The sequence below is a fragment of the Rhipicephalus sanguineus genome, chromosome 11 (genome assembly GCF_013339695.2).
Source record: "Rhipicephalus sanguineus isolate Rsan-2018 chromosome 11, BIME_Rsan_1.4, whole genome shotgun sequence".
Taxonomy (NCBI): domain Eukaryota; kingdom Metazoa; phylum Arthropoda; class Arachnida; order Ixodida; family Ixodidae; genus Rhipicephalus; species Rhipicephalus sanguineus.
This window is the reverse complement of record NC_051186.1, coordinates 85,024,678-85,046,587: the sequence shown is the minus strand read 5'-3', so window position 1 is coordinate 85,046,587 and position 21,910 is coordinate 85,024,678. Positions and strand designations below refer to the sequence as shown.

General features: G+C 44.3%; 1 protein-coding gene across 1 annotated transcript in view; it reads right to left on the bottom strand.

Annotated features, from left to right (window-relative positions):
* The window catches only part of LOC119373287 (galectin-4), an 85,130-nt gene that overhangs the window by 12,253 nt on the left and 50,967 nt on the right, over positions 1–21,910 (bottom strand). The window contains exons 2-5 of the mRNA XM_037643311.2: positions 17,615–17,703; positions 14,578–14,785; positions 13,668–13,796; positions 3,921–4,009 (exon numbers count right to left, since the gene is read on the bottom strand). Coding sequence (XP_037499239.1) covers positions 3,921–4,009; positions 13,668–13,796; positions 14,578–14,785; positions 17,615–17,703 — 515 coding nt within the window. The remainder of the gene's footprint in view (positions 1–3,920; positions 4,010–13,667; positions 13,797–14,577; positions 14,786–17,614; positions 17,704–21,910) is intronic.

The window sequence follows — 21,910 nt, the reverse complement described above, 5'->3', positions numbered from 1 at the left end:
GAATGCTCTTCTGTCAGATATTTTGTTTAGAGTCTAACGGTGAATTTTACCACGCTTAGTGTGCTTGAGTTGAATAGAAATTTGTGTAGAGATTTATATGCCCCTAATAAAGTTGTTTCCATCCATTCATTTATATGCCCCCTCCCCTCCTGTTGTAATGCCTGCAAAGGTGATGCATGTAGCAAAATAAATAAATAAATAAATAAATAAATAAATAAATAAATAAATAAATAAATAATCTAAGTAATTATATATGTTTACCTATGCGTTATATTAGCTACGTAAAGTTCGCGTAGTTTTTTTTTTTTTTTTTGAAAGACTCACGTAAAAACCACTGGTGTGAGTAGGCGGCACAAGCTCGCAAACCGTGTCCCACGGTATCGTGAGCAGCCCACGCTTCTTTTCTATGTTATATTCAAAACGGTTTGTCTCGTATTAGTAAATTGCCCTTTCACGGCACCAAAAGGACCACTCTCGACACGCCAAGATGCTTGCTAAACGAGAAAAAACGCGAAAATAAAATACAGGCAGCGATGCCACAACAGAGAGTTTTAGAATTGGGGACCCAAGGACCTTGGAGACCCTAGAAACATGCGAGCCGCCTGGGCGCATGCGCAAAACCCAAGCCATTCTTGCGTTCTTGAGCTCGCATTGTCCCAAGACCCAAAAATCAAAAAAAAAAAAGTGGGTCGCCAGCGAGACGACGCAGACGCGGCGCGGGCAGCGGCGCAGTATGGCCCACGTCTCGCAAAATTTTAATTTTGCCACGTGTGGCGTGCAGTGCGTTTGACCCGACCCTCAAACTCTGCTGCTCCTCCGAACTCCAGAGCAGTCTACCCAACACAGCTTGGGGACCCTGTGTCTTGGGTCCCTTGTTCTAAAACTCTCTATTGAAGTTCCCGCACGAAAAAGCCTCGGCGTCAAAATTTTGACGTCGTCTACCAGGACCAGCCAGAGTGATGCAGTAACGAGAGTTCTTTCCATTGGGCCACGAAAGAAGTCAAGACAGCCGTTAAGGCAATTTTACGACCACGATAAAAACGATGGATGAAACGGGGTGTAATAAACGCCCAACAGGGTGGTCGCTAGGGAACAAGCCCTTTATTCCGTTTTTTTAGCGATTGTAGGGAAAGAACACAAACACAGTGATGCGTCAAATGACCTTTCAGATCGCCCATCATTCTCTCTGTCTTCGCGTGTCGTCTTCTTCTAGTTATTGATCCAGACCTGTCGCTCTTGTGAGCCACCAAAACGTCATTTCTTGGTTTTCAAAAGTACTATGACTGTAACGACGATTAAGCCGATCATCATCGCTTACTAAGTACGCAAACAAAAAAGTTGTAGTCATTCCACTCAATAAAATTCCTTCATCCATCCATCCATTCCACTCTGTGAGAGTGGATGACCAGCGGAATTGACGGGCGCACTCCTGCCTTAGACGGTTTCAAGATTGCGATAGCAGGAGCAAGTAGTGTACCCCAAGAAACTTCCGGTCACCTCATTTATTATTATGCAACACCGAAGCGTAAAGCGTTTTTTAATATTTGCCAGAGTAAGGGAATACTCTTTTTCCAGTTTCACATAAAAGAAAGGCGCTTATAGTTAAAGACTAACTCTTTTAGTGTTTTGTGTAGCTTAGAAGAATATTTAAGTCAAATATATTGCTAGACACAGGGAGAAAAGTGTTGAAACTCTACGGGCTACTCGCCAAGGCTTTTGTTCCCCGCCAACCCTGCTAGGCTACGCCAGCGCAGGAAACCGGAAGCGGTCCAGGGCCTGCGTTTCGTAAGCGCGCTGCTCCTCGGGTGTTCTCACAATGTGCGGTCGACCCATACACTCTTAAGAAAAAAGAAAGAAGAGTATGTGCGACTCCTTTCGGTGAGTCCTATACCTGGCGACAACTTTCTGTGGCAGCACAGCGAAGGCTACGCAACCGAACCACGCACTTTTTTACTCCGCTTCTGTATGTAGTCCGCGAAAGCTAGCTTTTGTAGAATACGTAGCATAAAAGAAAACATAAAAAGAAAAGAAATAGGTATTACGTTCAAGATTGCTTGCGTTGAAAGTAAGAATGATAATCCCGTAAAGGATTAGCAATTTCGCTCTTTCGAGTTTTCAGGTTTTCTGGTGTCCGTTTCACGTTTTCCGTCCCCACTCAACAACGATGGCGTCGCTCGGCTGCAACAGATGCACATCGAAGCTTGCAAGTGAGCATAAGCGCGTGTTCGTTAGGTGATCTGTGTTCATCGACCAGGAAAAAACGAAGACAGCGCTGCGTTGTGAATTATTTTGTTGATTTTCCCATACTATCACCGAGAAAGAAGTGTGCAAGTGATGCCACCATCGCAAGTGGGTCTCTGATCTCGATAGCTTCCTTGACAGTGACGACGGTGACCTGCAAGTCTTCAGCAAGAAGAGCCGCTTGAAAGCAAAACTGCGACTGAAAACAGTACGTAAAATAAGTGGCCCATTTCATAAAATGCGTTGCATACATGGTCGGTATTTCGGTTCTCTACTATTACTGATACAGTCGCACCAAAGATTGCGTCTAACACCGTGCCCGTCGGCGTCTACGGCGGGAGGTGTTTTGGCGTTTTGAATGAGAGCGATTTACGGTGGCAAAATCACCCATGCACAGCTTTGCCTCGGCAGCAGACGCGTTCATGTCTGTTATACGACTGACAGCGTGATTTTCAATTTGCAAAAAAAAAAGCATTCTTGACCACGGGAGTGAGGAACGTGTTTCACCCGTTTGTATAATCAAACACGTGAGACGCCCGCTCCTGACTGGTCGTGGCCAAGATATCTGCTGCCTTTCGATGCCTTCGCGTCCCCTGACAAAATAACGTGAGCGTCTCCAGAAAGTTACAGCGTCTCCAAATGTAGGAAAACAACGATGTCGACCCTGTGTGCACCGAAATTCAGAAAATGGCTTGTTACATTTGCGTAAGATTTCTGATTGCGCAGTTACTGCTGGCCCGTGGCTTCTTTTTTTTTTTGTTCTTTGAAAAGTAAAACCGACTTCTTTAGTAAAGTTGATTCCTGCGTTCCTTCGCAATACAAAATATTCTATCGCTTTCCCAAAAAATAAATGTAAACAATATTAAATGGAGTTCGCTTTGCACGTGGACTTGAACCGCTAGCACATTAGCGTTATATAATTTGATTTGCAGAAGAGCTCAGCAACGATTCCAGGTATTTGCGCTGCATGCTTAAGTATATCAAGTCATGTGGTAGATTTCGACTACATCTGTGAATAAACTATCTGCATAAATTCCCAAATAACATCATGAGCCATGAATACTCGTGTGGAAACGCACATGTTTTATGCGCTCGCGAAACCAAAACCGAAATCGCCCGCGAACGGACTACTTGGCGTAGTAACACATGTGCAGAAGCTCCGCCCACGTAGCTTTAGCTGTGCTGCCACAGAAAGTTGTCGCCAGGTATAATTTGCCACGTACATGACTCTCTTTAAAGAGACACTTTAACGGTCTTGTGGGTCACACGACTCTCCCAAGAGAGTTGACGTGTCTCTTTAAAGAGATTCCTATACGTGGAAAGTCAGAGCTCTAAGAAATGAGTCAAAGGACGCGTATTTCTTTCTTAGAGTGTACTTGCCACGCGTGACCGCGCCAGCGGAGCACCCAGACTTGGCTAAAAGAAAAATTTGCTGAAAGACCAATTTTGGCTATCTTTGACGTCATCGTTTCCTCGGGGGAGGTCACGTTGTTTATTCTGTTCGTGGACGGACGCCGCAAATCAAGCAAGTGTTCCACTTATGTGGCGCCGTTGTGAAAGCCTGCTCTTGGCATTTTCTTATGTTGGCTTTGATGTTTTGCATACAAGAAAGAAAGTGAGGATCACCCACAACGTAGGCAATGCATGCGTATGCCATATACTGTAGTAAATATACTCACTTCTCGGCCCACGGCGATATCTGCCCTCTAAGTGTGAAAACGTCTCCAATCTTAGCCGGTTCTGGTAGAGGGCAGCGTACGCACTTTGGCTGGAAATAAAAAAGAAAGAAAAGGATATGGACAGTCAGAAATAAAGGCACTTGATGTAGGTTTACACTTGTCAAGATAAATCAACAAAATTTAACAAACCCTTAGAACTCAAATATAAATTAGTATTTTCATTATCGCAAGTTTAGGCACGTCAACAAATCGGCAAGCAGTTTTCTTCTTGTCCATCTTTTTCCGCGTCTTACGCTTCTTCCTTAACTTCTTTTCGCTATGCATTCTTCAACTTCTTTTCGTATGCTTTCTTCTTTATCTTCTCTTTATTATTTCTGTTGTCTTTTTCCTTTTTCTTTCTTTGTCGTCTTCTGACTCTTCCTTTTTCTTCTGTTTTCTTCGAGAGTGTGAGTGCCTGACCCGAAGGTCGCGGGTTCGATCCCTGCCGTGGCGGTCGCATTTCGACTCCGTCGAAATGCTAGAGACCCGTGTATTGTGCGATGTCAGCGCACCTTGAAGAACCCTAGCTGGTCGAAATTTCCAGGGCCGTCCACTAAGGCGTGCCTCTGATACTGATACCGATACAGCACTCGTACGATTGTACGATTTTATTATACCGTGCATCGCGTCATCGGTGAGTGCGCTCACCGATGATGCGATGCACGCGATAATAAAATACCCACGTCGCAAGTGGGCATGTGCAGATCTTTGTGTCGGTATGGGTAGGTTCCGCTGGCTGAAAGCACCGTGCGGCACTCGTTTCCGTGTTCGCGCTAAGCGTGATGGCGACTGTACATTCCACTGCAATCGCTGGTGGCCACGTGTATTTCAGAATGTGTGTGCTCCAGTGAGCGCGACGGGCATGCAATTTGATGAGCACAGCCGACAACATTCCAGACTATTCTGACACAATTAGAAACAGCCATCGCCAAGCAACAGATAAGGGATGTAACAGTTTTGGTCGGCGAAGCCCTGTAACATTCATATAGAAAAACAAGCGCGCGTGTCAGCATATACACTTGACATGAATAGGTGATTTTTCCTTTGCTTGTTCACTTATTTATTTGTAGGGAGCTCTAGGTGAGAAAAAAGAAGATTTGAAAGAACGTTGTGATCCATTTGAAACATTTTTTTTTTCCGGAGGCGCTGACTACGTTCGTTGGAACTCCGCGAAAATTACGCTTGGTATTGCAGGAACAGAAAAAGTTAACACTACAGCTAGTGTAATCATTCACGTAAATATGAATAGTATAACGACACCCGTTACTAAATTATAATTATGCGCGCATTCTTTCGAAAGGATGCAGATTTGTGCGTTACTTAATACCGGCCTCTTCCTAGTTTTTACTAGTTCAAGTTTAAAGCTTAATGAGGCAGTAATAACGCTTTCATTCATTTTATTTTATTACCTTGAGAACCCCACTGGGTTGTTATTATATAAGGTGTGGGTGTACGAAAAATATGACACGTTGATCGCTCAGGATGCGTAAGGAGCTCGTACAGCGTCAATGAAGGCATGTGAGTTGGCGTTGGCGACGATGACGTAGGGAAGGCCTTTCCAGATGTGAGTGCGTGTTTGGGGGGTGAGCATCGCATTAGGAATATCCTGTAGGAAGATATATACGGGCTGGTGGTAAGATGTAAGGTGCCTGATTGGGAGAACTATGATATATTTTGTGCAGAAATGATAGGCTAACAATGCGACGCTGAAAAAAGAGAGAAAAAAATGTTCGCTTTGAAGATTGTAATGATGTAACATCAGTGAGTGATTTTCGTGGATTACCGTAGTTTAAAAGGTGTTGCAGCAGTTGCTGACACGTCGAGCGATGAATATCAGCCTCGTTTATTTCTTGTCCGATTACACGCTGAAACACATGCGTATCACTTGTGGCTTTGTAACACTGACAGTGTTGATTAAATGAGCGAAAGTTAGTGAGACAACTTAACTAAATATCCTGCGAATTGATGGCCTGTTTCTAGGCGGAGGAGGGGGCAGTGGAGAGACCCTGTCATTCGATAGCTTCTGGACTTGTTGTGCTTGCTGGATCGCCCAAAGTTGGCCCCGGAGATCAGAGCTAGTCAGTGAGGCTTTCCACCGCAGCCTTTGTTCATCCGGGGAGACTACAATTCTCTGCTGAACTATTTGGCAATCCCAGAGTGTATGCTGTATGGTGCATCCTCTATCATCATATAATTTACAGTTGGTTTCAGGGTATAATTCCGGAGACATGAATGAAAGTGCCCGCGTGTTTTAGAAGCAGCACCCTGTTTTTTTCTTGAATAGTATGTTGACAGTGCGCCCCCCCCCCCCCCCCCCATTGAGATTCAGAGCATCGATCACTATCTTTAAAAAATAGCAATGAAGAAAAATGAAGAGTCATAATATGGCCATAAACACGCTGCTCCCTCTTTGAATGTCTTAGGTTAGGTATGCGATGATAATGATCTAATAAAAGTTATTTTAAAGTTTTACGCGTGGAAACAACTATCTAAGAAAGAAAGAACACGAACCATACGTATCAAGCATCTACCGCTCATGCATGCCGTCCAGAATCAACGTTCGCTCTTTTTTTTAAGTAAAATCAAAACCAATATGCAAACGCAGCTATCGCTTTTCTTTTACGAATCGATGCCTCTGTATTCTAAACGAGCATTCTTATGTTATCTGCCTCTAACCTGTCAGTATCGCTGGACAGTGGTGCACCACGGACACGGGGCGCGATTGCGAATGTCCTGCAGAATGCGGCAGCTGGGTTCGGGTGCCGGAGCGCCGGGGTCTCTCAGCAGAGGCATCTTGAGCAAGTCGCGGGCCTCAACCATGTTTCGGTCGACGTCCTCGCCCCTAATAAGGCACATACCACAGACACACACCGATATCGCTCCGTTGTCTTTATGAAGACTCCTTAGCCTTATTTCGTTTAGCCACTTATTCATTTGCATCTTAAGGATACTAGAGGAGCACGAGATGGGGGCAATGTAAACCAGAGTTTAACGATCTGTGAAACTACCCATAGGATGCAGGTATCAAAATTAGGAGACATCATTAACCAATATCGCGGAAAACTGCTCATTGTGGTGCCACATTCGAGTGAAAAGCGAAACTATATTCGGTTACAACGTAAGAAAACAGTGCAGCTCCGTCCGCACAACCGCGGAGCACATGCCCTTCGCCTGTAAGAGACAGTCGTGCTAGCTGGTTTCCGCTCGTACCGTAAGTACTTTTTCTCGGCTAATGTAAATACTACACATATTAGGTACTAAAGGTTCGTGGTTACTACCCAAAACATTACGTTTGGCTGAGTGGCGTTGTCAGAATTCGTGACGAAATTTATGAGGACGCTAAAGCTTCCGACCTGAAAACCAGCGACACAAGCGTGGGTTGGTATGAGAAAGTCAACTATCTTAGCCATTCGAGAAGCGTTTAACGTCACAAAAATCAGTCAAAGCTATTGGGTAGCATTTATGCGAATTCTCTGTGTGACAGGGGCGGCGATGGCTGTGGGCGGTGCTGATATTTTTTCTTAGCTTGTAACCGAGCATAATTAATGAAATTTGCTTGAGTTTTGCGTCGCAAAAAAAAAAAAAAACTCCAAGCTTGATGAAGCTAGCAGTGGGATCATATTTGCGGCTTTACATTTTTGCCGACGAAACTACGGCCACTTAAATCTTGTGTTTTCCTTGTGTGTACTTCGCCGATTTGTGCCGTCGTAACTCGCGCAGTGACGGCGAAAAATGAAGCGAAGTGTGTTTTCTGTCGTCGCTCCCAGTTGGCACGTCGGTTAGATGTACTCTATGCATCACTTTGGCGTACGTTAATCAGGGAATCTTGTGGGATACGTTGAAAGAAGTGGGCATAGGAGACGACTGCATACAACTTTTGAGGGAGATATGCCGAGAAAATGCAGTTCGCGTAGGATGGAAAGAAAGAAGTAGAAAAGAAAACGTTTCTATTAGCAAGGGGCTGACGCAGGTATGTCCTTTGTCCCCGCTGCTATTCATGCTGCACATGGTGAGGATGGAAAAAACGCTAGAAGGTAGCAATATTGGTTTTAACCTGTCACACGTGCAGGCCGGCGTGATGATTGAGCAGCAGCTTCCAGGTTTATTTTATATACTATATTGTATTATTTCGGAAAGGCCAGATGATGTACACCGGCTGGCGGATATATGTGGAAGGGAAGGTGAAGCTCCTGGACTAGAATTTGGTTTTAAAAAATGCGAATTGATGGTAATGGATGATCCCAATGATCAGATGATGTCAATACATGTCCAGGAACTACAGAAGGTAAGAGAATACAAGTAACTCGGAGTATGAGTAAATGATAGTGAAAGATTCATGAAGGTACAGGAAAAAGCCTGAATAGCAAAGGGAAAGAGGAATGCTGCAATAATGAAGCACAGAGCGTTATGGGGATACAACAGATACGAGGTGCTTCGAGGTTTATGCAAAGTTGTAATGGTTCCGGGGCTTACATTTGGGAACTCAGTGGAGCGCATGAAGCAGACGTGCAATCAGGACTGGACGTGAATCAAAGGACTGGGACGTACACCTCGTGTTGGGCGCTCACGGGATGACGACAAATGAGGCTGTAAAGGGCGATATGGGATGAATAAGTTTGAGGTGAGGGAAGCGCAGAGTAAAATTATGTTCGAAGAGAGGCTAAGGAACATGAAGGACAGTAGATGGACATAGAAAGTGTTTCGGTATTTGTGTAGGAAGAGCGTTGACTGTCAGTGGAGAAAAAGAACTAGGGGACTCACCAGCATGCATACGGCTGGCAGTGTAAGCGACATAGCTACAAATAGCGTTAAGCGAAAAGTCAGAGATGCGGAGAGGATTTATTGGTTGTCAGCGATGGGAAAAAAAGCCGGCTCTCGGTAACTACCGTAATGGCAAATACGAACTGAGGATTGGGGCTTTTTACGATAATTCAAGGGGAGGCACCTTGCTGTTTGAAGCGAGGTCGGGTTGCCTTAGAACGCGTAGAAAAAGAAAAATAAGCATGCTGTGGGAAATCTATGGAAACGACGGGGCATGTTCTACTTGAATGTGGTGATATCCACCCGGGAGTACGTTTGGGCACTAGCCTACATGAAGCCTAGGATTTTATGCACAACAATGGAACGGTAAACACGTCCGTTATTGAAATAAGTAATACACGATTACAGGATTGGTGGCTGAAAAGTAGAGAGAAAGGTCAAAACAAATAGCGGGAAATATAAGGTCATTCTGCTGTGAGGGGCCGAAAGTTGGGCTGTGAATTTATTATCTTTTTTTTTTTCATAGGGAGATCGCTTTAACTGAAGTAGACAAGACATTCGGCCGGCTTAGTGGCACACAGGCAACCGCCCTGTTATAAAGGAGCCACTGATAGGATTCATCCGTACATCTCCGCAATTTCGTCCGTGCACTAATAAAACAAAAAGGTGTCCTTTCACTCTGCTGCTACACATGTCACTCCCACATGTATGACTCCCTTTAGAGAGGCACATTGACTCCCTTTAGGAGAGTAGTGGGATGTATAACTCTGAAACGCTAACTCTCTTTCGGAGTTTCGTGTACGTCACCATTCTCCTGAGTCAACACGACTCTCTAAAGAGAGTTATACATGGGAGAGTCACATGCGTGGCAAAGAACACTCAAAGGACACCTTTTTTTAGAGTGTGCGAATGTCCGAGTTTCGGAAAGGAGCATCACAACTGTTATGATTGAACAACTCTGATGTAAACTGGGGTCCTCGGTTAACATTTTACGTAATGTATCTTAGTTCCGAGAGCCAGTAGCGAGAAAAGGGAGGGGGGGGGTTAACAAGAAGCTAGTCCAGTTAGCTACCTTGCACTGCGAGAAAGCGTGATCCGTCTTTTCGAATCCGCTACAGCCATCGCGAGTTTTGCGCTTTAATGCAACATTCTTACGCCGCCTCTGGGTTGGAGTACAATTCGAGAAGGCATTCAAAGAAGGTTCAAAAAAATAAATAGAAATACAAGTCTTCACATCACTAGCTGTAAGGTGAATTAATCGTGTACGTGACGCTTCCAGCCATGAACGAAAAAATGTCGCCATGCTTGTCCAATGTGCACCGCTGTCCAGCAGGACGGGAGCGAAATTTCATTCGCAAGAAGCTTTAGCGAGTAAAGATCGTGTGTTCGAGTTAATCATAAGAGTATCAACTGCTTTCTCTAAAATGCGTCACTAACGTGTTACGCACGCCAGAAATTGAGTATTTGGATATATTTGTTTAGAATATAAGCTGAACGCCGTGTAGTACAATGTATATGTACGCTATTATTTATCGGAGAGCTCTGGGGCAAACTAATCGCCCCTCTAGTGTATAGACTGATTTCATCACACATTGTGCGCATGCGCGAGATTCCGGAAGCGGTGCTGCCGCCATCTTACTGGAAGTAGTCTTAGCGATGCTGGTGCGGCTGCTTGCTGCGTGCTTCCCCATTTTGCACGAAGCCTCGGCGCATAAGACGCTGAACGCGGTGGAAAAGTGTGTGCGGACTTATAATACAACTATTCCGTAAATAGGAAATTCAGGAACACATTGGACAAGAAAGTGTACCGTAGTTGCCGCTGTGTCCGACTGTTCATTTGTCGCACCTATTCCTGTCGGAGTTTGACATCGTTTGGTAACTCGTGCAGTCAGAGGTCTTCTTGCTGTCAGGCTGTTGTTCTCACATCCCGGAGCGCATCAATCGAACCAAACCATCGTGATTTATCCATATAAAGCCACTAAAGCTCGCCAACTCTGCTCGCCGAGGCAGTAGCTACGCAGCTGAATGTATACCGAGCACTCCAAATACCAGCATGCACTGCGCAAGCTGTGGCGTAGTGCAGCTCGCGGTGTGATCGGTCTATTGTGCTTTATTCTGCGTTAGTCATCATCCGTGCAACCAGGACCAGGCCCATCCTCAGCGAACTGGTTATGTCAATGAGTGGTACATATCCTTATGGCGGTGAAATGCAAAAAGACTGGTGTGCTTTTTGCAAACCACTCCCCTGCACCCCATCAGGTGTAGCTTCAAGCCTTTCTTTTAGTTTTTCTTAAGCTTTTCTTTCAGAAGTGGTGGCAGTTGAGCGATCAGGTAGGAGGAATGACTTCCAGCAATGTGGTACGCACCATGTCCCAGTTTTCTTTTAGCTGTGCCCTACGTCTTCAGCTCTGTTTATTAATATTGACTTCCTTTCAACTTTTCTTAAATAAGCTATCTATGATTACCCGTGTTCCAGGATGTAAATAACTTCCGCTTTTCTGCGCGCCAAAACCACGATATAAACCTGGTGGCACGTCCTAGTACTGGACTCCGATTTAATTTTGACAACCTTGGGTTCTTTACCGTGCACCTAAATACAAAAAGTACACGATTTTATTCAACTTTTTTTTTTAAAACGAAGGTGCTTTATGCCAGGGTTCACCAAGACTTCACTGACGTCAATTCCGTCACGGAAGTGACGTGGGCAATATTCACATGAGCAGATGACAAAGAAAAACCAGAAGAAAAGGTTCTTTTGATTAGGGCGACCTAGTAGTCGAACCCACGACCTCTCGGTCCGCGACGATAGGTACCGGGCGCTCCACCCACTGCGCTACCGTCGCTCTTGCACGAGGCTTCACAAATGCGTCTTATGTCTCCACACCTTCTCCCTGTCAAATAGTTGGTGGGAGCGGTGTCGCCGTCTCGGAGCGGTGAAATAAATCACTCTATCATGACGCTAATCAGCGCCGACAGGGAGCGTTTCGGTAGTTTCAACGCAACGGAGGCTATCGGTGCATTATTTTAGAAAAATCTGCGGCCGGTTCAATTGCACCGTGGTGGTTCGGTTCGGTGGCGACGCAGTACGTGCTTTGCCTTTCGCGCCGTGTTAGCATGTGACGTCTTCTCCCCTGAGTAGTGCAGCTTCCACATTCACCAACGGCGCTTCTCCGCCGCCTACTGCTTCGAGTGCTACAGCAAAGACTAATAAAACTGCTGCAATAAGCGGCACAGAAGGGCAATGAAGACGAAGGACGAATGTCGCGCGGAGAATGCTTTGGCGCAGAGAAACAGCGGGAAGCGGAACGCCTTCCCACGTTCACGGCTGAAGCTACGAACTTTATCTTGCATTCCTGAAGCGCTGTGGGGCAGCACAGTCGTAGGTTACCATATTACTGGCGAGCGCACACCGCGGCGTTTCTCTCGTCAAATGTTGACGCTTTGAATGAGTGCATAACGAGTACCAGTGTTAATTTGCTTTTTTATGCCACCTTTGCGAGGTATTCACCGTAGGCTGCGTTCAGGTGTGTGTTAACTACTTCAGCTACTGCAAGGGTTAAATCATGATCGTGGACGTTAGTCGTCGGGTTGTACAGATGTGCCACTAAGCGTCAACGTGGGCACATCCACGTCAAACTGATCTACAGCTGCCAAACACCTACATACATTTGCCAGCTCTTATTTATCGCTGTACAATAAACAATCAACTACTCCTGTGAAGAGACGGTTCACTTTCTTGTTATACCGATTCCTATGACGGAAGGATCGACCATGTTTTTGTATTGTGCCCAATATGTGATGTAATGCCGATGATATGAAGGACAGAACAGAGAAGAGCCAAATCGGGTTCTGTTTTATAACGCCTCATTTTTCACGATGCTTCCTGTTACATACTAAAACACCAAGAACACTGACTGTAATCCATTTGCGTTGCTGCGACGTCCCGCGTGACATACAATTTATAGACCAGCTTCGATGATCAATAACCCAGCCGAATAAGTTATCGGGCAGTTAACTGGTTGACCGAGCGCTTGCTCGCACGACCGCTGTATTGGTAGCATGACAGAGCAGTTTGTCATGTGCGAGAAACGCATGGATTGCACGACTAGTCGAAAGAATGTTTGATCGATCCATTGATCCCAGCCTCATCCACTGATTATGCGATGTATTGAAGCACCGACGAAATTTATCACTTATGTAGATATCATCGCTAGATGAACTGCTCGTTTGATTCTTTGATTTCTTGATCACGTAGTCAACGGCCGTAATCATTAAATCTGTAGCGTCTAAATACGGTATCGTATCAAATGAAGTTAGAAAACTCGTTCACGTTAACTCATTACCTTTAAGAGCGTATATAAAAAAAAACAAAAAAAAACGCAAATACTGTCGGAGTTAAAACAAACAAACTTCATATGGTAACTATTTATTTGCAATTGACTCATTGAACGACTTAAAGCTGAAAACTCACTCTAGCATATTAATAGCCAAACTATGACAAAGTTCCTGTGCTTAAATACCCATTTTGATACATCAGTTACAGCGTGACATGTACAATACGCTGGGTAATATAGGCTAATCAAATAATTAACAGTAAATCCTTATCATGTAATCACATAATACATGCGCACATGCGAAACATTTTTTTATTGGTCACTGAGAACAGATGTGAAACGTGTACGCTCATTTGCTTATGCGTCATATGAACGTGGTACGTGTGCCTTATCAGGTTTTTGTACATATTATTATGATTACGCATTTAGCAATCGTTATTTATGGGTTACTTATGAGTGATTACGTTTACTTTTCTCAATAACGGTGCCGAGGCTCCAGATTGATTTCCATGGCATGTAGTACCGCTCCCTCGCGTGCAAACTGCAACATTGGACCAGCTAGAAAAGTGTCATGCACTCTGGGAAGTGACGAAAGCTTGGTCACGCGACTCACCATCTCCGGAACAGGTATGTGCACAGAACGGAGGATGACGTCCCCGTGTATGCAGAGGTGAGTGATATCGGCAAGAGCCAGTCCTTGTCGATAATCGAACGTCGCGAAAGGAAGCCCATTAACCGCCAGCTGTTCGATTGAGAGAAAATAAGAAGAGATGGCGTTAGCTGAGACACATGACGGACGCTTCATAGTGAACTGCAGAGATGTTATGTTAACGGGAACAAGATATGCACTCAGACAGGCGGGACGACGCTTCTATAGGCAGACCTATCTGTGTCGAAATTGCCTTGTCGTCCTTGGCGTGTCAGTTTTAAGAGGTTTAGTCAATGACGTCACGTCACGTGGTGTTGCTTTCGGTACCCGTTATCTGCAATTCTTTCGCAGATAACAGGCACCGACAGCGGCATTATCATCAGTTTATGTGCACTGTGAATTCCTTTTGTTGCTTTACCAGAATGTGCCTGCGTTATTCTGGCTATTTAACTGCGCCCGTATGCACAGAAACATCTTGCGCAAGAACTTGTTGTTATAAAAAACATTAGCCAATTCTAAAGATCGACATATTATTAGCGTAGGCGACCAGCCAATGGGAGCTTGCTTTTACCAAAAAAAAAAAATCCAAAACACGGCTTTGTGAATACGGTATGCGCATACGTGTGTGCCTGGGCGTGTCTAAAAACTTCCTTTCTTATGTTTAGCTGCTTTGGTATAGAGGTCTGACAGGCTTCCACAGTATCGTTTTCATTTGTAAAACTATTGTTCTTATTCTTGTGGCAGCTTTTCATATCTCTGATCTTACGATAGCTGGCCCTATAATAGTGTCCAAGCGTCTATTTATCACACACTAAATTAAAAGAAGAAAAAAAAGAAGAGAAGAGCGCGAGGATGTGTTACAGGCACAACTCACTTCATAGCCCGGGGTGGAGGCAGTGATGACGAGTAGAAAGGGTCGTCCTTTGGCGAAAGGCGATGTGCCCTCACGTTCCTCACGACCCCACGATTTGCCCTCGCGGCTGTTGCGGACAACAACCGGTCCCTCCGGTTCAAAGCGCGGGTTAATATGGAGCTGTATGGGATCTGCCTCCCCAGTTCCTCTCTGAAGGTTAACGGAAAACCTGGAAGAAGAACGACCATCAAAACCGTTATTTAGATCCACTGATTGTGCGGGCACACACAAAAAGACAGTAAGGATATAGCGGTAAATGCGAGAGAGAAATTTGTTATTATTGCCTTTAATGACTTTCAATTACCTCGCGGTACAAGGGTCTATAACTGTAGTTCGTAAACACCTTGTGCCACCGGCAGTCGTCAGCGAGTGTGTGGTACTTAACAACGACTTTGACAGGGAATAGTGGCCAAAGCTAGTCACTGTGAGCCAACATGTAGCCAGCACTATCCAATATCGACAAATAGTACCCAAAAGCAGCTGCGCATGCCAACGTTAACGTATATTAGCCCACAGGGTCCAGCACTTCCCTACACTATAGCTAACAGTGCTGTTATTATGCCAGTAGTACGATAGCTAACATGGTCGGTATTGCATGAGCAAATACTATCGCTCTCGCACAAACTAGCACATATCTTTTTTTTTTAACTTTACGCTTATAATGCCAGCACAACAAAAAAAAAAGAAACAAACGAAGATGAAATGAGGGATGAGTTCTCCACTTACGACAGGACTTCCTCTTCAGGACTGTCGATTCCCAACGTGCAACATGCAAACACACAGTGCAGTGAGATAATGCACATGAAGGTTACAGAACGCTTGCCCGCACCTCGGTATGTGTAGATGTGACATGCGACAAAAAACACTGGGATAGTAGCGAGTTTTAGTACTGCGCACGTTGCGTTCGTAACAGCTTTGCGTACTTCGCATACAGCACGTGAAGAAAACTTCTGCTCATGTTCACTGGTCAACGCGTGGTGTTCCTGTGTACGCAAAGCCGTTACGGACACAACGGATGCCGTTCTAAAACTCGCTTAGGTCTACACCACGAGACGTGCACTGACACAGTTGAGCTAGATATGAGGCTTGAAATATGAGACATAAATGCAGCTAAACATTCACGCACAAAACAGAGACAAGACAAAATGAAAACACAAGGACAACACTGGCGACGGTTTCGACTAGCTTAATTCACTCACAAATGAGGAGATAAAAAATACACCCAATCACATGCACAGAACGAGTCATTGACACTTATAATTCTTTTTATAAGTGTCAATATAATTCTGTACCACTGAAGCGTCCGCGGCCACAATCAAGCACCTGTTATGGACATGCCCTGGCCTGAACAAGATACGGCGGCGCCACCTGAGAACAGTGGGCCTTGATCCGACGAGACCACCGGATTATGATTTGTGGCTTTATGGGCCCCACCATAGAGCACTGTTAATGTATATAGCGGAAACCGGCCTCTATCTGTATATTTACCTATGTATGCCGTTGGGCAAACTCTCGAAATTAAAAAAAAGACACTTATAACGGGCAATGAGCTTTCATAGCCTGTCTCATAACATGTACAAACTAGGCCAAGAACCAGTTTTTTAGAGGGTTGAATCGTTTTCCTTTCAAAAAAACACAAAACGGCAGCAGTACATCAATTTACATTTATAAAACGCGTTATTTCGGGACTCCGTTACCAATTATTCACTGTAAGAGCAGCAGTTATTGGTGAACAAAATAAAAACTATAGCTTAGTTCCACCTATTTTGTATCGAAACGCCGGTATAGTTCATAACTACGTCACAAGCTTCGGACATTTTTAGCGTACTTTGATCCTTCTGGTGACGTACAAGTTCTCGAAACTGTGTTAGGCTGAGTGTCTGGTCTCCTTGGATTTACAACGTTGTCCTTGTTTCCCAATAAATAATGAAATATATGCCGCTGCATGTTCCTTTCTTTTAGAATGTATGACTTCAGGAGGACGTTGTGCGGTAACTTCACGGTCACATTGCCCCCATTATTTCATTACGGCTTTTCATTATGAAATACTGCCTCCTTTTGCAGAAGTGGTTGTTTTGATACTGCAAAAACATAATTAATTAGCTTGCCGCTTAATTTGCTTTACTTATTCTTAATATGTTTCTTTAAACAATGTGTCGAGGGTTCTTTCTTCGAATACGCGAGAAAACAGCGGGCGCTTGTTTAAAACGGTGACAGCGTCTTGTTTGCTCATAAAAGGGGCCAGATGAGCTCCGCCACCGATGAAGATGTGATGAGAACACGTGAATTAAGTCTAATGTTGCGAACAGAGAGCGCACTGGCTAGGCAAACACACACGAACAGACCATAACGTGGGCATTAGCGGCGCTAAACAAATTTCTGTACGCCAGAGACATCCTTGTAAATTCTTAAAAATAGCGTTTTGTAAATAAAGAAATTCCGCTGTATGTACATAGATTGACCTGCCCCTGCCGCGCTATGCTTACCATTTCATGTAAAGTTATTCGCTGACCCTGTAACTAGAATTGGCGTCAACTTTCGTTTTGTGATGTGACTGGACTGCACTTCATGTCCTCTTTAGAGACGTTGTGTAAACGAACTTTGAGGTTATGGGATGTTTTTTTTTCAATGTCTTGACTGGCTTATAGACGTTACTTGCATATTTTCTTTCCATCTCCGCATCCCTTTCCCCTGTGCCGGGTAGCATACCGGTTACGCTATCTGGTTAACATTCCTGCCTTCTTCTCTATCCTCTTTTCCTTCCTTTCTTCGATTGATAGTGTTTTAGTAATGTTCTTTTAAATGAAAAACGCTCGGTTCAAGCTAATGAAAACAGGCAGTCAAAAAGTACCTGCACCGCCATGTCGCGCGTTGTGAGTAGGAAAGTAATCACAAAGGAAAAACATTCTACGCCACATGCGTGTTGCAGGACGTGAGTTCTATCAGCTTGCACTTTTCGCAGGCAGCAGGCGTTTTTCGCGCGCGGCTACAGACTTACCGTACGGATACCTCAGGTACCAGTCCTTGTATGTAGATTTGGGACCCAACGGTAGGGCTGACGGGTAGAGGACAGGCATATGGAACCGGCTGCAAAGAGAAAAAAAAAATGTCGCGTCGCAAATTAGGTTATGCATTATAGATAGAGTTTTCTGATTTTTAATGTTTTTTTTTTATCCAAGTGCTAAGCTTTACGGCAAGAGTTTTTCTACCTTTATGCTTTTTTTTATACAAGTACCTACGATCATACGTGCAGGTCGATGGAACATGTTCACAAGAGGGAAGTTATCGACGATACAAAGAAACCATAAGTCACGAACTCTCTGACAGTGTCACATCTTGAAAGACGATGCGACTGCCGTAAAGCACCATTTCCTTTGGCCGTGTTTGCTTTCCTGTTGCAGGGATAATAATGAAGCTGCCGAGGCCGCGAATCGAACCCTCGACTTCATAATAACCACCGCACTTATTTTGTTACATTACACGGAGAGCGCGAAATACAGCTGCACCGTAGCCCCACCTGTACTGCGATATAGACTTACAATGTACTGCAACCGGTCTGAGATACCCCCATGTGACTAGAATGCAGGACTCAGTCGTCGCATTTGAAAAATTCAAAATATTCCCAATATTTACTCAATGGTGAGGCTGGGGTAGTATAAATAACCAAAAAGGGAGTTTTCTAATCATGAAAAGTAAGCTCCAGCTTTCGAACAATGAAGAAAGGAAAAACAAACAACAAAACCGAAAATCTAGCAAGGAAAAAAAGAAGGCACAAATCACGGCGTGATTTGCCCGCCGCCCTTTCCCTAATTTCCCCGGCCCATCTACGATGATTTAAATTGGTCCCGTGCGATACCACCAATGATATTAAATGCGAATCCAAGTTGTGTGCCCGTTGAGATACGCATAGCGCAATAACGTTTTTGCTCCTCAACTTCTCATGCCACGTGACCCAAATGGACACTAGTGATGCAGAACTATCGGTAAATTGACTATCGATAGTATCGATAGTTTCTTTGAAACTATCGATAGTGTAAACAAACTATCGATAGTAGTACTATCGATAAACTATCGATAGTCAAATCGGTAGTACCATTGGTAATATTAGTAGCGATATTACTGCCACGAGTGTTTACTGCTTTGTTTTGATGTATCTGGTTTCACCCACAGACTGTTAGCTGCGTTTGACGCAGACCGCGCCGCAATGTTTGAGAAGTTTCGCGATTGTTTGACATTTTTTTAAGGTTACGCGCCGGACGCGAATATTCAAGTTTATTCGAGAGCTTACGCGAGCAATAGCGATAACACTGGAAGGTTTGATGACTGATGTATAAAAGACGAAGCATTCCACCGATTGTCAGATTACTCGACGGCCGGCGACTGTTCTCGCCGCAATCAGTGCACAGCGTGTATCGCTTGTATTCTCAGTTTTGATTTTCTGGGCACAAGTTCGACCAAAAAAAGAGCTTCGTCTTTCCCAGTCTTCCTGCAGCATTCTTCACCGTCACAAAAACGTGACAAACTATCCATAGTGGTGCGAATAACGATGCTGTTGATGGCTGGCCAAATTGCCAAAATATTTGCTGTAGCCTAATATCAACTTCGCTTAATTTATGAGAAAATTTTTATCGAGCGAAATTATTTGCGCAGTGAAAATGGCGACATATGTCCATCAATAAATTATTATTTAAAAGCAACCAGTTACATCTTACAATTAACAAACTTAGTTCTTGATAATTTTTTATTTTGCAATCATCAAATACAACATAAAACTGAAGCCGCGCTGTTCCACTCCATGTAATGGCTTCCTTTCCGCTACAACTTAATAGTTTGACTTTATGACCATGTGTCAGCGAAGCACTCTGGTGAAGAATGCAGGCATGTCAACTTTCTTGCCCTTCAGCCTGCTCCTCCGGATCCACTATGTACCACGCGCGCGGGGAACCAAATTTATTCTGCAATGAGTTCGCGCTGTTGATTTTAAACTATCGATATTACTTACTATCGATAGCACTATCGATAGTATCTTTTACCATCGATAGTTCGATAGTGACTCAGCTATCAATAGTATCGATAGTACCATCGATAGTTCTGCATCACTATTGGACACACTACACACCTAATAATCCAGCTTCCAGTTACCTCAACTACGCAGGTATTCAGACGTGCTGAGGCAGCCTCACCTAAAAAATTACCTCCCATTCCTTACCACTCAAATTACTGTCACGTGATCTACTAACACCTGACCGGAGTGGGGATATTATGTTCCCAACATAAAACCAAGAAAACGATGTCCATGAAAAGTCGTGGTTAGCCATGAAGAAAACTTTCCGGTCTGCGCTTGCTTCATAGTTTAGCCTGAACTTTCGGAATGCCAGCGGGTGCTATTACTTCAGCCCAGCAGCGCCTCTACAACCTGAGGTTCCCAGTAGAACCTACATTGGCCCGCTCTGCTTGCCTTATCAATATCGGCTGGATCACACGTGGCGAAAGCAAACAGGCTCCCCATGGAGCAACAAAACAGCGCGGCCAGGAGGTCACCTGTGGGAACTTGGATGTCAGAGGGGGGAGACGTGCCAATCACGCTTTCTCTCTCGCAAAAAAAAAAGAAGAACAAAGCTGTGGACGCAAGGACCAGAATATACACGGGGAGTGAGAAGGAATCGTTTGGGCTTCGTGTTCAAACGCAACATTAAAAGGAACGGAAAAGAGGAGAGAACGAATGTGCCAAGAAAGATGTTGAAGGGCAAGCGCATGAAACACGAAGAACACAAGAACGATGGTGGCACAAAGAAGGGTGTGAGAAGGGAGTGAGATGGGTGTGAGAAGGGAGTGACAGAAACACTGATGCTCCGTCTGAAAGACAAACGAGACAGAAAGCGGAGAGATGAGTGAAGGTAACGGTGCGATAATGAACCTGGCAGCCACGAGGTTGTCCTGTAAATAGGCAAGGTGAGTTCAGGACAAGGTTGAGGTCGGCGTATAATCATGGATATGGTAGAACGTTTGTATATTCCAGACGGTGCTCCTGCTAATGTTAGTCACCGTAATTTACTTTAGATAGATAGATAGATAGATAGATAGATAGATAGATAGATAGATAGATAGATAGATAGATAGATAGATAGATAGATAGATAGATAGATAGATAGATAGATAGATAGATAGATAGATAGATAGATAGATAGATAGATAGATAGATAGACAGACAGACAGACAGACAGACAGACAGACAGACAGACAGACAGACAGACAGACAGACAGACAGACAGACAGACAGACAGACAGACAGACAGATAGATAGATAGATAGATAGATAGATAGATAGATAGATAGATAGATAGATAGATAGATAGATAGATAGATAGATAGATAGATAGATAGATAGATAGATAGATAGATAGATAGATAGATAGATAGATAGATAGATAGATAGATAGATAGATAGATAGATAGATAGATAGATAGATAGATAGATAGATAGATAGATAGATAGATAGATAGATAGATAGAAGCTATGTGAATTAGCTTTTGACTAATTAGACATATATAATAAATGGGACAATAGCTTGGTAGGACACCCTAAGGTCAGATATACTACATAAGAAAGCAGTGGCAGACACATCTTTCGCCATGTGAGCAAAAATATGTGCAGTATATGGATCGTCCAATCACGCTTGCCAATATGGGTGACGCCACGTCGCGGAAGCGAACATCATTCAATACCGGTGTCTTTCGCGAACTATGTGGCTTTCGGTGCAGAGGCGCGAGGCGCAGAGATGTGGTGTGGTTTTCTCAGACGGAGCTTGAAATGAATCCTTATAGGATACTACCGCGCATATAGACGTAGAAACAAAGGAAAAGTAACGGGAAAGGGTAATGGAGAAGATGGCGTCTTGGCAGATGCGAATAGGGGGAGCGTTGCGCAGTGGGCTTTCAGGGGGTGCATTCCGGGCCGCGAGCCCAACATTCCTTCCCCACAGTCCAAAGTCTCAAGAGTGCAAGGTGGCCCGTTACGCAAGTGGTGTCAGCACTTTCTACGCAGTATTGCGTGTCAGCCCCGGGAGGTCTCAAGTCGCGAGAGTGAGTCGTAATTGCGTCGTTTACAACAATGTTGCCGAGCACGTAATTATACCGAGCAAGGCGGTGTTTACAACGGTGTTGAAGTAAAACACGAAGTTGTGCAAGACTTTTGTAATGTTCTACCAGGACCCTGTCAACATTCCAATAGCGGATGAAATAAAGGAAGAAAACACACACGTATAGGCGAAAAGAATTTGTGAATCAGAAAAGT